This window comes from Wyeomyia smithii, chromosome 2 (assembly GCF_029784165.1).
Source record: "Wyeomyia smithii strain HCP4-BCI-WySm-NY-G18 chromosome 2, ASM2978416v1, whole genome shotgun sequence".
In the NCBI taxonomy this organism is placed as follows: Eukaryota; Metazoa; Arthropoda; class Insecta; order Diptera; family Culicidae; genus Wyeomyia; species Wyeomyia smithii.
In genome coordinates, this window is record NC_073695.1 from 183,004,866 (window position 1) to 183,021,853 (window position 16,988).

General features: G+C 37.2%; 1 protein-coding gene across 2 annotated transcripts in view; it reads left to right on the forward strand.

Moving 5' to 3' along the window:
* Nucleotides 1-16,988, forward strand: part of LOC129725552 (E3 ubiquitin-protein ligase RBBP6) — a 53,622-nt gene that overhangs the window by 35,096 nt on the left and 1,538 nt on the right. For both annotated transcript variants that reach the window (XM_055681534.1, XM_055681535.1), the window contains one exon: nucleotides 15,152-16,748. In XM_055681534.1, the coding sequence (XP_055537509.1) occupies nucleotides 15,152-16,748 (1,597 nt within the window). The remainder of the gene's footprint in view (nucleotides 1-15,151; nucleotides 16,749-16,988) is intronic.

Genomic DNA, 16,988 nt, shown 5'->3' on the forward strand with positions numbered 1-16,988 from the left:
TTCGAATTTTTTTGTCAATAAACAAAGAAAAAATCAAGCAACTATCCGCTTAGTAGTAAACTCACTAGCAAAAAAAGACATGAGACGAAGAAAATATTTCTTAATTTTTCGTTTACTGAATAAGACAGCATATATTTTTGACAAATAAATTAAGCAAATAATTTGATATTACACGGCAAGCAAATATTGATCGTCGTTTCAAGCAAATATTTACTTCGTATAATGCACACTATGAAGCAGCTCTACACTTCTACGACGTAAGTTTCGTGTTTTGATATGATATTTAGTTTTATTGCTACATTGTAAGGAAAATTTTCCGAGGCAGCTCGGGAATCCCGGGAATCAATATTCCTATTCCCGGGATCGTTCCTGGGATTGCAAACCCTACTATGTATATTATTGCGCTTCTTCTAAAATGGACGGTTAGTTATTCATCTTGGTTTGGAGAAAGTTGTAGCATTTTTGTCGAAGGTGTCAAATTTCTATCTCTTATAAATAAAAACATTGTTTTATATCGTAGATCGCATGAGTAAAAAACCTATCTTTGTTCATCAAATCTTAGTTCAATGCTAAAGCGTTTCCTTTGACGATGTTAAAATTTTAAACTAAAAAGAAAGCAGCGCGTAAAAAGACAAACGTATACTATGCGGACTATGCGAGGTTCAAGTTTTCGAATGAACAAAATGGGTGTAGAGGTTTGAATGAAACTATACATCGACGGAAGAATTCCACCACATTGACAGAAATAATGAATGAATTTTCTCGTTTTTCATTTGCACTACGAAAGCTCTGAAGATGGATCTGCGAACTCTCGGGGCCCACGTGGTCTCTCTCAAATTTCAATGACGTCGAGAGAAGAAACAGAAAGGCATAACGAAACAGATTACCAGACACTGAAGAGAGGTGGTGTGTAATGAATGTTCTCTCTTGCTGACATCGGTTTTGTTCAGCAGAAAGTTTGAACCAAAAATGTCATTTTTACGCGAGGCGTCGCAACAGTAGGGGTGAGCATAAATGACTGCGTCTACTCTGCCGCACTTGAAGGTGCAGAGAAGTGTTGAACGACGGTTAGTTCAGGTGAAAGGTCTGAACAAACGGTAGTCATTATTGTGTGTGACTTGTATGGCGTAGTCTGAAGTGTAGCCCATCAGGTTACATTCTTCACGATGCATAAATTTCCACTATGTAGAAAATAAAATAAGGATGTTCGGGATAACATTGAAATTGCAAATAAATTACCTTCGATGATTTTTCATCCACTCTACAAATGTGAAAAAATCACATTTTTTCTGAGATTGTCTACCTGTCCTATGAACAGGTTAAACAGGTGGACGAGACGCCTCTGGTGTAAAAGGAAGAGTATCACATTACACACAAGCACTAATAAACAATAATAATAAGCATGCCACTTCTCAATAGCGGTATTGCTAATAATAGAAGTGCGGGATACAGCAGACACCCGGGCATATCTCACAATAGATCTACGATTCTGGTCGCAGTGAGGAAGTCCATACAGGAAAAAAAACTTTATATTTTTTCTTGATATTCATCTCGATTCCCAGGTGGATATTACACTGCTATTGATTCTTTTTTGAAAGTATTTAGCAGTAATAATTAATAACATTAAGCAAATGAAGTTATGCCAGACGTGTTTCGGTGTTTACGCGGATTTCGGATTCAACGCGGTTTTTTACGCGCTACGTATCCCCTGAGTAAGAAAAAAAGTGTATTTTGCTAATACTGCCGGTACCCGGATAACTGTCCCATAATGAAAAACAACATGTTGAGAAAACGGCGATTTAATATTATCCTTGAATTTTCGGATTTCCAGCAATTACATTCAGAACCAACGACCAAAACAGTTTCATGGCAGCACAAGTTTATCATTGAGAACAAAAAACCATGGATGGAACTGCTTTTACGTTATATAACTTTAAAAAAAGACAAAATGGGACAAAATATGCGGGTACATTTCGAAAGTACTCGCATATTTTGTCCCATCACATATAAATTCAACCAGCAACCGGCAGTATCATTGACAACGTAGATTATACTACAGAAAAACAAAACTAGTCTAGTTATTTAAATGACATACTTCTATATGCCTAAAATAATCCGATATACACTAATCTGGAGCAAAATTATATGTTTGCAGGTTGTACCACTATGCAGTGGGACTGTAATGCGGGTACTTTCAATATGGGACAAAAACAACTTGGTATTTTTTCCATGTTTTTCCATACAAAAGTATCAATTTTAAATTTTTTTCCAGAAAATATGATAACAGTTAAGTCGATTCCGGACGATAACTCAAAAGTGACCAAAATCAGTATGGGACGGGTACCGGCAGAATAGCGGATATAAGTAACTCAAGACGAGAAGTTGCATAGCCGCAAGGTTGCAGAGTTCGCTTTGACGAACGAATGGTCGTGGATTCAAATTTTAGTAGAATCAGGGCCCTTCAATATTGAAGGACCCAAAATTGGCTAACTCCCGGGTTTTCCCCCACTTATCCTTCCTTCTCGTTAAACTTTTTAACATTGCGACCAGCTCCTGACAAAATGAAATCCTCATATGATAAAACTGACAACAAGAACACATAGGGTAGGGAACATATTCTAAGCAGCTTCAGGAACCGCCTGTTTATTCAGACGAAATACTCGAAATGTGTTGGGTGAAACTCAAACAGTATAATATCAATCTGTTCGCTATCGTTTTCTCTGTCAGAACTTGCTTTCAGATTGTAAAACTAAGTTAGTAAACTTTAACAATCATCAATCAAAGTTACCAATCGAGGGACACTATTCTAATCACCCCGAACCTATTTTAAGTAGTTTCCATCTGTTTTGCAGGCGTTTTTTTTCAGCACCCGAAGTGGCTCCTGAATGGCTGCTATATAGGTCGATTTGTTTTAATTGCAATTGTTCACAGATTGCTTTGTGATTAACGGTATTTTTTATATTCGTAAGACAGCTAGACAATCAAGGTTTTCGTTTCCATCATTGAAATTGTCGATATTGATCAAAATGCAGGAGTTTGAGGCCTGTTTTCTTCGACTGATTAAAATAGGCGCTACTGCTTAAGCCGTACCCTACCCTAGTTGAAACAATGTTGGTGTATATATTAGTGCACTTAGGGTAATAATAAGGGTAAAAAACATACACGGACACCCGCTCATATTAATTCTAAAAATTTTGTATCAGCCGTGGACGTTTTATAATCCATTTGCCACGTGGAATGTAGATAGCTCCTAATCGAGCAAATAATATCTGCCTTATTCTGGATTTTATTCAAATCAAATTCGTGGATAAATATAATTTGGATTCATTTTCGTGAATAAACTTTCTCGTACGGTCAAATATTATAATTTAATACACATTAAAGGTGTTACGGCCAAAAATTGATCAAACAAAAATGTGTGTAAATAGGTCATTTTATTTTAAATCAAATAATGTTTTTTTTTTGTCATGTTCAATTTGCACAGAAGAAGGGAAAAATATTGACTCAAGCTTCCTTTTAAGTGAATGCGAGTTGCTACTGGACCTTTCTCTTGACTGTTTCCATCATGTTTTGTACAGCCTTCTTTGATAATTTGCCGATCACGCAGTATGCCACTAGCTTACTCGCGACATCTCGGACGAAAAGGTTGGGATTACTCTCGAAATTGCTGGCCACTCTTTTCGTCGTTTTTGCGGACTTCGGATTTCGATTCTCCCCGATCCTGTCTTCCTGGCAGTCGAAAAATGTTCTCCAAACACTTTTATCACGTGGTGACGGTTGATTTGGCCACATTCAACAATTTCGTCAACTTGGCGTGCGAGTAGTTCGGGTTTAAGCGATGCGCGAGCAAAATTTTGGATGCGCTGCTTCTCTTGCCTCGACGCCATTTTCACAACTGGAGAGCAAATGTCAAAATCAAACATAAGACAATACTTTACACACTTCTTCAAAATGAGGGGTGTTCAGTTTTTTTTGTTATACGAAGTTGGCCTATTTTTGACCGTAATACTCTTTATAGGTTATGGTCAGGTTTGTCCTATAATCGTCCGGGGAGCTAACGAAGTCTGGACTACTTCATGATTAGGACGAAACTGGATAGGAAAACAAGGCAACGATTCTCCCTTAAAACGAAGTAGTCCAGAAGACACAGAGAACTAATATTTTTGCAGGAAGATGGGAAGATGCTCTCGTTCTAGGACATTATTTACCCAGGGGCGGACGAAGACTGATTTGAGCTGCAGGCGAAAACTTATTATGGCGCCCCCTTTCGTTGTTTCGTTTACAGTCAGGTTTTTTTAAGGCGGGGGATACGTACCTCGTAAAAAAATCGCGTTAATTCAAAAATCCCTGTAAAAACCCGCGTTAATTCAAAAATCCGTAGAGTAAACCACCAAGAAAGGTTTTTTAAACAACCCGAGACGCTCTACGACTAGTATTTAAAATTGTCCTCTTTGACGGTTATTTCTGATCTTTCGGAGGGCGGTGGCCTTTTTCTTGACTAAGTCTTTTACTCAATAAATACTTAGAAGTTTTTGGTTCCCAATCCGCGTTAACTCGAAAACCCGTGATTTTTTTTTGTATTAACGGAGTTATGTAGACCAGGTAATGTTTCCGGAGTGCGGAAAAGTCCGGTTAAAAATCAAACTCAACGTGATTCAAATCACAAGCAGCAAACTTACAGGTTTCTTCATTTGCATTTCTTTGAATGTGCGTGATTTCAATTCAAGTAGGGTTTGCAATCCCGGGAACGATTTCCCGGGAATTACCGGATCCCGGGATTCTATTATTCCCGGATCCCGGGAATAGAAACATTGATTCCCGGGATCCCGCGATTCCCGAGCTTCTCGAAAATTTTTCCATATAATATTGCAATAAAACTAAATATCGTATCAAAACACGAAACTTACGTCGTAGAAGTGTAAAGCAGCTTCAAAGTGTGCATTATACGAAGCAAAGTTTTGCTTGAAATGACGATCAATATTTGCTTGTCGTGTAATATCAAATTATTTGCTTAATTTATATAGGCATTCAAATGCTCTAAAATCTGCCTGCCAAACACTCAGTTTTATCTTCAACAAACTAAAAGTATTGGACTCTTCAGTTTCTAATGAAATGTAGCAAGAGCTGGAATCGATGATTTAGAAGAATTCTAGAAATCAGACACCAGCGGTGATTCAGCGATCTTAAGCAAAGTTACAGAAGGGAACTACATTATTTGGGCCTAACGAAAAATTGTCAGCGGATCTGAGGAAAAAGTTTTGTTTTTTAATCCGTTTTTCATGCGAATTGATAATGAAATTGTAAACGATTGTTTGATACTTTTTATTAATAAACTTTATTTGAAATCTCATTTTTGCTAAGAATTTTTTTCCATTCCCGGTTCTCGAGAATTATCGGGAAATAAGATTTTTTATTCCCGTTTCCCGGGAAATCCATCCTCGGGAATATTGCAAACCCTAAATCCAAGTAACATATTTTAAAGCAAATAGGAATATGTTAGGGTGGCAATGACTGTATGGAAAAAATCCATCATCGAATTTCAAAATCCGTATGTATATTTTGTTTATTGACCCAAAAACCATCTATGTAAAATTTCAGCTCAATGGAACATAACTTAGAAGTGCCTCAGCGCTCAAAGTTGTGATTTTTCGACCCTCGAAAATCTACCAAGGGAGGAGGAGTACATGAAATTGGGAAAACCGAAACTTTTTTCTTGATGCCAAATGTCTTAAAAATACTTCAGACGTCGAGATCTAGTGTTATCTCGAAAAAATATTTTTGGTCCGACCTTATGGGACGTTTTTGGCCTAATATGGAATTTTCTAAAATTGGCTTCTGGTCATTTGCAAAACTCGTTCCAAACCAAATATTAAACATCGATTTTACTCCGCTCGTTTTCCGTTAAAACCGTTCCCTGTAGCATGGTCCTAAAAAATCTAAAAAAATGTATTATTTTGAAGTACGTATGGTATAATAAGTATTATATAACCTCCAATTAACCTGGCTAACAGTTATTTTGAATAATGTTGAAGTCAGACACATACTAGCGAACTGAACTGAGAAACTAACATGGTGGCGTGATAATTATTTCTATCCCTTAAATTCCATGCTCACAAACACATTAATAACTCAAAATGTTTCCATTATAAGGCTGGGCATACTAGTATGAGTAAGATAATAAACTATTGAAGTTGACAACTATACTGAGTAAAAAACTAACACCAAAAATGATGGTGGAGTTATAAATATTTCCACCAGTGTATTAACTGTAATCAATTTTGAACATCACTAGAACTTAGCATGGCCTGTTGACAATTGAGGTTTTCCCCAAGTGCTATTGTGTAAAACTTATATTAAATACTACAAGGTATACAGCCCTAGGGTTGTATGAAATGGTGACATGGGACTAAACACTGTAATTAGAGGATTTTTTGTTTCCAAATTACAGAGTCTGCAGACAGAATCAATGTGTTCGCTCAGCGACTGTACGTTAGACAGGGCACGGTTATATGAGAAAAAAGCGATGATGTTATTTCTTCGCTCTCATGCACGGCGGGACGGGGAAACTCTGTCAATTTTTATTTCGATATTGATACAGAGAATATCACAGGGAACGGATGGTGTCCATTCACGTCGTCTGTGCTAGGGATGCTCGCATGTGATTGGTTCATTGTCCGCATACATTTGTCATTGAAACTTTTTATCAATTTTACGGCTTAGCAATGAATTTAGAGTGATAACTAGCATATTACAAAATTGTTACACATTTTATCTATCCAACAACATATTGGTTATTGTTATCCATCATGTGGTTATGCTGTTATTAACGTTTCAAATCTGACACAACATTTGCCAGTTTCATATCCAATTTCACAGAATGCATCCCAGTATAGTAAACAAAAACATAGTTCCACGTCAAAATCTTCAAACATTCGCTACTCGCTAAATCAGTTCAGCAGTGAAAAAATAATGAAAATAATATGAAATAGTTGAATTAAGAACAAATTCAGTTGACACAAAACAACTTGTCGTAAGAGTTTCCAGCTCAGCCGATCAAGGCTAAGTTTCGTGAAGCTCTAATGATCAGGAGATCATCCATCTCATGACTCCTCGTCAACTACGTGAGAGTAAAAAATAGCAGATTCAATTAATTATTGACATGGTGTTTATTCTAAAAACGAACATGTTTGGCAAATTTACAGCGATTTTTGCAAGTTTTTATTTCTACAATGTGCACTAATTTTAGTAAATACGCTCTATTGAATTTTCAATGGGTAAATATATTCATTTTCCGCAGCTAAATATAGGTCGAACTCGATTATCCGAAATTTTTGCCTTTCTCCTAGAAAGGTATAGCAATCACTGGAAAAACCGAAGGTATAAAAGTGGTCCCAATGGCCGAATGTCATATACCACTCGACTTCTTTCGACGAACTGAGCATTTTCTGTATGTATGTATGTATGTGTGTATGTGTGTGTGTGTGTGTATGTGCAACTTTTTTTTCTCACTCACTTTTCTCAGAGATGGCTGAACCGATTTTCATAAAATTATTTGCAAATGAAAGGTCTAGTTGCGCCATAGGTTGCTATTGAATTTCATTGTAATCGGATTTTTAGTTTAGAGGTTATGTATCAAAATGTAAAAATCACGAAACATCAATATCTCAGAAACCACACAACCGATTTCAATAAAACTGGTTTCAAATGATTGGGCTGTCCCCAGAACCCTTAACCTTTGAGTTTCGTTATGATTGAACATATGGTTCAAAAGCTATGTAAAGAAAAGTTATCCTGAGGTTGTTTAAACTCACTCATTTTTCTCAGAGATGGCTGAGCCGATTTTCACAAAGTAAGTGTCAAATGAAAGGTCTAGTTGCCCCATAGGTTGCTATTGAATTTCATTGCAATCGGATTGTAACTTTGTCCGTTGTTCATAAAAATGTGAAATCACATAATGAAAGTAAACATATTGACTTTCTCTCAACGATCACTGGCTAATTAAAAGGTAAAAAGTGATCCAAATGGCCGAATGTCATATACTACTCGACTCAGTTCAACGAATCGAGCATTTTCTGCATGTATGCATGTATAGGTGTATATGTTTGTCTGTGGGTGTGAACGTGTGTATGTGCACCTTTTTTTCGCACTCACTTTTCTCAGAGATGGTCTGACCGATTCTTTCTATCTTGGTGTTAAATGAAGGGTCTATTTGCCGCTAAGGTTGTTATTAAATTTCATTGTAATCAAACTTTTAGTTTTGGCGCTGCGTCAGAATGTGAAAATCGCTCTTATATCTCAGAAGCTATGAACATAGTTGAATTCAAATTAATGGGCTTTTTAACCCTTAAACATAATATTTAAACATGTGGTTTGAAAGTTATAGAAAGAAACGTAACGCGCAGATTGTTTAAAACTATAGCTACGATCAAAATATGTGACCTCAACATCATTTAAATTTGATATTGTACTATTTCAATGTTTGCGGCCTTGCTCAGGATTGAAGTTGAAATAAAAATACATTTCTATCATTTCACTTTTTGCCTTTCTCCTAGAAAGGTATAGCAATCACTGCAAAAACCAAAGGTATAAAAGTGCTCAAAAGGGCCGAATGTCGTGATTTCAATGAAATTAATTGTGAAAATGAAAGGTCTAGTTGCCCTATAAGACTCTATTGAATTTTATTGTAATCTGATTTATAGTTTAGAAGTTATGTATCAAAATGTAAAAATTATGAAACATCAATATCTCAGAAACTACACAACCGATTTGAACAAAATTGGTTTCAAATGAACGGGCTATCTAAAAACCCTTAACTTTTGAATTTTATGAAGATTGAACGTGTGGTTCAGAAGTTATGGAAAGAAACGTGTTCTGGAGACTATCTAATCTCACTCATGTTTCTCAGAGATGGCTGGACCGGTTCTCATAAAATCAGTGTCATATGGAAGGTCTTATTGTCCCATAAGACCCTATCGATTTTTTTTGCAAACGGATAACTACTTTGCCTGTTATGTTTAAAAATGTGAAATCCAGCTATGAAAAGAAACATATTCCGAAGATTACTTGGACTCACTCACTTTTCGCAGAGATGGTTGAACCGATTTCCACAAAATTAGTGTCAAATGAAAGGTCTAGTTGCCTCATAACACCCCAATGAATTTTGCTGTAATCGGACCGTAACTTCGTCTGTAATGTATCGAAATGTGAAAATCAAGAAACTTCATTATCTTAGAATAATATTGATATCAGATGAACGAGCTAGTTAAGGGTTAACTGATGAATTATGATTGAACACGTGGTTTCAAAGTTTGGCTGCCCTATACGTTCCCTTTTCATTTGATTGTTATCAAACTTAAGCAACCGTTATGTATTAAATTGTTAAAACAACGAAAGTCTATTATCTCAAGTATTACACGACTCATTTGAACTTAACTAGTGTCATACGAACGAGTCATATCTCAAACTTATACCACAAAAGATCAAAATAATGGTCCCAGTGGTCCAAATCTTACAAAAAAAATCACAAACCTTCAAATAACATACTTCATAAGAATTTGATATGCTGTTGAAAAGTTTTGGAAAGAAAAGAAATTCAAAGACTATTCATCACTATACCTGCTTTGATCAATATATATGGGCTCAGCGTTCCCGGTATCGCTCGTGATTAAATTGTTCGAAATTAAGAGCAATTTCTTTAATTTCGCTATTTCTTAAGCACTAACATTACGTCAAATTTCATATTTTATACTTCAATTACAACATCAATATTTTAGAACCCAATGAGTGAATATAAATATCTTTATTGGATTTGATCATTCATGTAAATCTATTTTTACAAATAATAAGTTTGAATGAGAAAGGCTTAGTCTGACCGCTAGGTGGATTAATTTAGGTTTTTTTTTGGTGTTTGTTTATCATTTTTATTCCGAAATCTTACCTTTACCATCCCTTCTGAAATATTTATTACCCTTGATGTCACTTCTGGCATGCGTGGAATGTGTTCGAATAAAGTAAAATAATCAATGTTCAATTTTTTTTGCTTCTCAAGATTTTACGAAAAGGCCTCAGAAATAATTTTTGGTTACGCCACTGCATTATATAAGTGAAAAAGGAAAATTCGTTAATCGCAAATTCGAATATTTTTTCTGTGATTCGATTATCCGGAATGAAATTTTTTTTTCGACATTCCGGATAATCGAGTCCGATCTGTATTATACAAAAAAAAAAACAAATTTTCATTTGATTTGTAATCAATCTTTCAAAAAAATCGAAAGAACATATTCAGTGGTTGAGAAACATCGTGTCACTCTAAATTTAACGAAAACAACACTTTAAGAAATCAAGTTCACAACGAAACTCGTTTTGCATTGTTTTAATTCAATCAAACTGTTTCTAACATGCATAATAGACTTGATGATTAATTTTCATTAAACTAACGCTTGCTCGAAAAAAATGACAATTTTCGTTCCCAGACTTTGGGCGAACCGGAATGGAGCCAATCGCAGCGGATTTAAAGAGACCGGAACCAGCTTGTTTCGATTCTCAACCGAACGGGACCGAAATCTAGACGCAACTTTCCGTTTTAATTTCGCATATATTGAACAATTGAGAGCGTTTTTTTTTGACTCAATAAGCAACCTGCAAAAAATATTCAACAAAATTTGCCGATCATTCAACTTATTATTGTGGTTATAATTTTACAAACATGACGAACCTATACCCTATTTAAATTTGAACAGCTTTTTGGATACTCGACACTTGTGTTTTCAGTATTTTACACGGTTTTTGCGTTATCTCGCTGTGCTGTTGAAATTTGAGATGATACTTATAAATGTTCTAGAAACAAAGTTTTATTCTTCTTCTCCTTGGTGGTAGTGCTACATTCCGCTTCCGGAGCCGAAAGTTCTGTTCGCGGACTTCGCGGTCAACTTGTTTACAGAACTATTGTGGGGCTAGCGTTACGATTCTAATCGAATTATTTTACCCCTTATATGCCCGACAGAGTACCCGGGTACCCACATATTGAAATTCTTGTAACTTATGCAATTTTCATCCAATTTCGATAGTTTTAGCACCAAGTGACTCAATACTTTATCAACTTTCAAATAAGCGTTAGTGGTGCCCCGTTAGAATTTATTCATTCCCGGAAATCCGGTTTTCCGGGAATATGTTCCGAAACTGTTTTCCGCCTAAATTGACCAAATATTGATCATTTTGACTGTTTTCCGGAAACCAGATGTCACCAGCTTGAATTTCAAAATGGTGTTGGTCTCTGGCAGGGATGTCATGTAGAAAACCTCATGTAGTTTTCGACGAGTTTTCTACGCAGAATACCTCTGGTAGAATACCTAACTAAAACGAGTATTCTACGAAAACCTGCAATGAGTTTTTCGTGGTAAATTACATGAAGAATAAACGAAATTTAAGTTTAAAAATACTATTTATTTTTAATTGTGATGATTATTTTGTGTGAATTAAGAACGAATTTGACATTTAAAATCGTTGCTTTTAATCTCCATCAATTGAATTTGTTTTTGATAAGTGTTTCATAAGTTTTCGGATTAGAAATACCTCCTGTTTACAAAATATCCTAGGAATTTCTAGCCAGTACAAACAACAAACCCAGGTATTTTTAATTTTATCTTCGAAACTTTATATAAATTTGTAAATTAAATTAAGTAGCAATTCAGAATCAAAAAAATGAGTAATTACTCAACTCAAAGCTGAGTAACACTGTACCCAAACAGTGAGTAACAATCACTCAGTTTTTGAAACGCCTTGTTTCTCAATTATGCGTATTTACGGAGTTACTCAGTTTATGAGTTGTTCCACTTTTTACGAAATTGCGTCAAATCTTACTCATTTTAAGTTATTTTTCCCGAGGGTGTAAAGAATTCTTCCTGCAACCGTTTAAAGTTGCATGGAATTTTTGGTGGGCTTTTTTTCATATATGCCAGGGCCCCAGGGGAACCATGAACCATTGAGATGTTGGGTACGTTCTAAATATATGAGATTTGACAGATAGCATAGTTCTGTAAATGTTGTTGAACCGTGAATTACGATTGAAATTACTGAGTGAAAAATTCGTTAGCTTTTTTGAGTTTTGAGCTTGTTTCGCCATAATCACAAAATAGTCCGGAAAAACACTGCTTCTTCGTGTTCCTTTTTTTTTGTTATATCAATTCTCCCGTTACTTAAATACACCTAATTAGCGAAGCGAATGGCATTTTATGACTCATACTGTGAATTTTCGAGTGTTTGAGAGATTTCTACTTGCAAGAGGTTTTCTACCGTAGAAAACGTAGAAAACTGTTCTCTACGTAGATTACTTACGAGTTCTGAAAAATTGGCGTAGAATACCATCCCTGTCTGGGCATAATCCCGATTCCAAAAATACACATATTAGGCGGAATTCGGCCATCTCAAGTTATTTTCTAGACGGGACACGAACCCACAATCTCAGATGTCTCCGGCAAAGTGTTTTGGCCAATTAAATTACTGGGGAGGTAATCTCCCCTAAGAATGTTATCGATCACCTTCTACTATTGTGTCTTGTTTCAAGCACGCCTCGATCGACCACACAACTGCCTTGTGTAAGTTATTTTTGTAACTGAAAAATTGCCGCTCTCACACTTTGTATAGCGACTTACTATATCTGCTGGAAAGAGTCGACTAGGCTGTCCTCGTTCATTTTTCTCTTCGAAAAATTACGTACATTGCCTACTTTACTTAAAATGTACGTCATAAGTCAAAAAATGCAATTAGTGAAGAGAAATGGTCTGCTCGAACTTCTGAACAAAAATTCAAAGTATACTGTACAATCTTTAAAATTTAAAAAACATAGAAGAAAACCAGACGTGTGATAAATTGGACAATTGATGCCTGTGTAATTCTAGTGAACAGCAGGCGAACCATTCACCATGAAACGCCGATTAGGAGGCCATGTTGTCGGCAAAGGCCGCACTGCTAGCAAATGCGTGTTCATACAGAAGGATAAGAGTTGTGAGAAGTATATGTCACTGATTAGCACTTTCCTTTAACTCACAAAATTTCCCTTGAATCCCCGACCCTCGGGCAGTTGATTGATGCAGTTGAATGGTATGTGATAACCCACAACGCTTGGAAAAATTTTGAATAAAAAAAAATTTTTTTTAAAGTCGAGAAAAGTTATACCCCCATATAGTCGCGGCTATGGCAATCCACAGGTATTTCATTATTGATCCACAACTTTTGGATAATCTGACGTATTACACAATTAGCTATTAGTTTCCGGTTAAGATTTTTTTGCGTATTCGCGATCCTTATCAAATTTTTGCCCTCAATTCCGTAAATTGTTGATAGATCCATAGCATGTACATAATCCTTCGTCTAATTAACATACTAGAATGTTTGGAGTTAGATTTTTTTCACTTAGGTACAACCTAGTTCTTTACTCCGTCGAAGCAAAAGTAACTTTTCTTCTCTGTGAACATACATCATTGTTTGGACCTTACTATCACATCGAACTATCAAATCACTATCAAATTACTCATTGGTTACATCTGGTGCAGTGCGGTGACAGTTGTGTAAGTGACGGTTTGAAGAACCATCATGTCTTCAGGAACTGACGAATGCTACATAACCAACCCTATTCTTGTTTTCGGTCGAATCTTACTTACTTTACTTTGTCGGCTAACGGACCGTTCACCGGTCTAGAGCCAAGTGAATTAGAGATGTCCAGCTTCTTTTATCTTGGACAGCTGTTCTCCAGTCTCCTCGTACACCAGCAGATCGTGCATCTTCTTCCCTCGCGCACAACCACCGCGTGCGAGGCCTATAACGGAGTCGACGGCCTTTCCTGGTTCTCTACTGGAGATAGTTTTGGCGGCTCTCTCATCAGGCATTCTGGCTACATGTCCAGCTCACTGAAGCCTGTCCCAGCATGTTTGTATACCTGGCACAACTCGTGATTCATGCGCCTGCGTCCCACTCTATCTTCCAATTTACCGCCAAGTATCGATCGCAGAGTTTTACGCTCAAAAACTCCGAGCACTCGTCGATCAGCTTTCTTCAGCGTCCATGCTTCATGTCCGTAAAGGGCCACCGGGAGTATCAGCGTCCTATACAGCGCTAGTTTTGTACGAGTTTGCAAACTACCGGATCTTAGCTGGTTAAGTAGTCCGTATAAGGCCCTTTTCGCAGCTGCAACTCGTCGTTTCATTTCACGGCTCATATCGCCCACCTCAGCACCAACAACACGGGAACTCCCACGCTCCCTGTCAGCTACCATGTACTTCGTTTTGGCAAAGTTAATGACAAGTCCCAATCTCGCTGCTTCCCTCTTAAGCCCTATTTAGAGTTTCAAGCGAAGTGAAAATCTCATACGAAATGTTCATTTTTTCACGCTCGTGGATGGGTTTTCACGACAGATTTCGCAAGCGAAAATTTACGGTTTGATTCAATAATTCACTTGTCAAATTTTTCACTTCGCTTGGAACTGTAAACTATGCTTTAAAAGGTACGAAGGCCTCCTTCACGGCCCTACGGTCGATACCGATGATATTGATGTCGTCCGCAAAACCAAGAAATATGTGAGATTTCGTGATGATCGTACCGTTTCTTTGCACGTTTGCTCTTCGTACTGCAACTTCCAGCGTCAAACGACTCAGCTTAATTAGTTACGCCGGGAAACCGTGTTCCAGCATGATTCCATGCTCTAGCATTTCCATGCGTGTCATGTTGAATGCTTGAACGTAAGCGATTTTATCGAGCCAAATGTCGGATACGGCCATGAACAAGTATAAGTTTATACATCATTTATGTACTAATAAATATTACGTTACATTTGGTGGCTGTTATGATAAACATATAAAGTAACAACATTGCAAAGGTTTTGTCTACATCATCAAGACGCTGTTATAGATGAACGTGATTACTGTACCCCAAATAAAGCGTATACCAACAATGAGAAAAGGTAATTACGTTACATACTAATTCGACTGCAAATACGTTCAGCTGTTAGATTGTGAAGCATCTGAGACCAGGTTTACCCACTACTGTTTATTTATCCTCCATATTTTCCACCTCCTCACCATTATCAATGATATCAGCAAACAATGGCAATTTACGATTCCTTTTTGTCTTCCATTGCTTCTTTCTAACGTTTTTTCAGATATCAATCTCGTGATGCTGCTCGTGGACCGTACATGGGTCACCCAGTTAAAACGGATCATATGGCTTACTATGAGCAACAGCAACAGGCACCGGTTCCTGTACAGCAGTCGGCTCCGGTCCATTCAGAACCACCACCGCCTGGATTCGAAGAGCAAGACAGTTGGTCTGGGAAACAGGACGCAGAATACCATGCACCAGCTGCCGCCACAGCAGTTATTGCGACTGAAGATTACCATAATACTCCAAAAAGCCACGAACAAGAGCGCGCACTTACGCCGGTAATTCACGACGATCGCCATGAACATATGACTCGGTCTGTCTCCAAAGAGAAGGACCACAAGAAAAGAAACCGGGACGATGTGGACGAACATTATCGTCGGGAAGAACGAAAGTTGCGATCTTCAACACCGGACCGTCATGACAAAGATAAATTATTCAAGCGAGGTCAAGAACATGAGCGGGAAAAAGAAAAGGATAAGGAGAAGAAAAAGAGTGACTCAGTTAGAGAGAAAAGATTGCTTGAGAAGGAAAAGGAAAAAGATCGCGACAAAGAAAAGGAACGTGAGAAGGAATCGAAGCGTAAGCAGAGAGATTCAAGTGAAGATGAAAAGAAGGACAAAAAAAAGGATAAAGAAAAAAAGAAGCGAAAGAAAGAGAAAGAAGCAGAGAAGAAAAAACACAAAAAAGATCGCAAAGAGAAGGAAAAACGAGCGAAGGAAAACAGGAAAGAAAGAAAAACGGTTGAGCAAGAAGAAGCTGATAGTTCCCTACAGCCTGCTACACCAAAACATGTTCCTAGGATGGATATTTCAGATTTTAATGAACCACATGACAAACGACAGGCGGAGGTTGATACCACGCAAGAGTTTAGTGGTCGTGATTTCGATGATACGCTTTTAATTCCAAATCGTTCACAGGATCTTGCTCTTTCTGATCGTTCTCGTGAGGATCATTCTTATCTAGAAGAACCTTCCAGCAGCCATCAAAATCAAAATCAAGAACAGTACCACCAAGTTGATACAAGTCACGATCACAGCGATCTGTACTCGGATATACCAGATAAATATGAGGGTGATCAACTAGAGAAATCCATCCTGGAAGGACATGCCCCTGATGAGGAAACAGATCTGGTGAATAGTAGTGGTGTTGACATTGATGATCATATGCAGGACGACATAAAGCGATCCGATTCCATTTTGGATTTGCACGCTAATTTAGATTTTGAAGGAGAACTTGAAGATGGTGAAACAACTTCTCCCCCTAAATCGAATATGTTCATTGGCATTCCAGAACTGTCCAAATGGGAGATAGATGAGGAACCTCCCGTCATAACTAGCTCCGAGCGTAAACCGTCGTCAGATGAGCACATCCAGATCGTTCCTCCGGAAGAATCCACAACTAAGGTGACGCATGAGGTGTTGAAACGGGCAGAAAATGCTATTTTTACTAGGGCCATTAACGCTATACGTCCGATTGAAATAAAAAAAATTAGCCTCGACCGACAAAAATTGTACTCGAATGATCCATTAGATGTTGATGGACCGAACCTGGAAGTCAATGTGGAGAAGCAACAAGAAGAGCTTAAACGATTCCAGGTAAGCGTTAGCTTTTCACTTTTTTTATTATTATAAGAAAGTGTGATAGGGGATAAAATATGTAGAAAAGTCTTTGCGATCATTTTTATTGTTGATGCTTGACTGAGCTTTATTATGTTTGAGTAGCATACAATTCAATTTTCTTGTTATTCAATATCGTAAAAAAAGATCTCATATACATCTTTTAAATCATTCAATTAGATTCCATGAATTTACTCAGCTGATTTGGCAAGTTGTCGC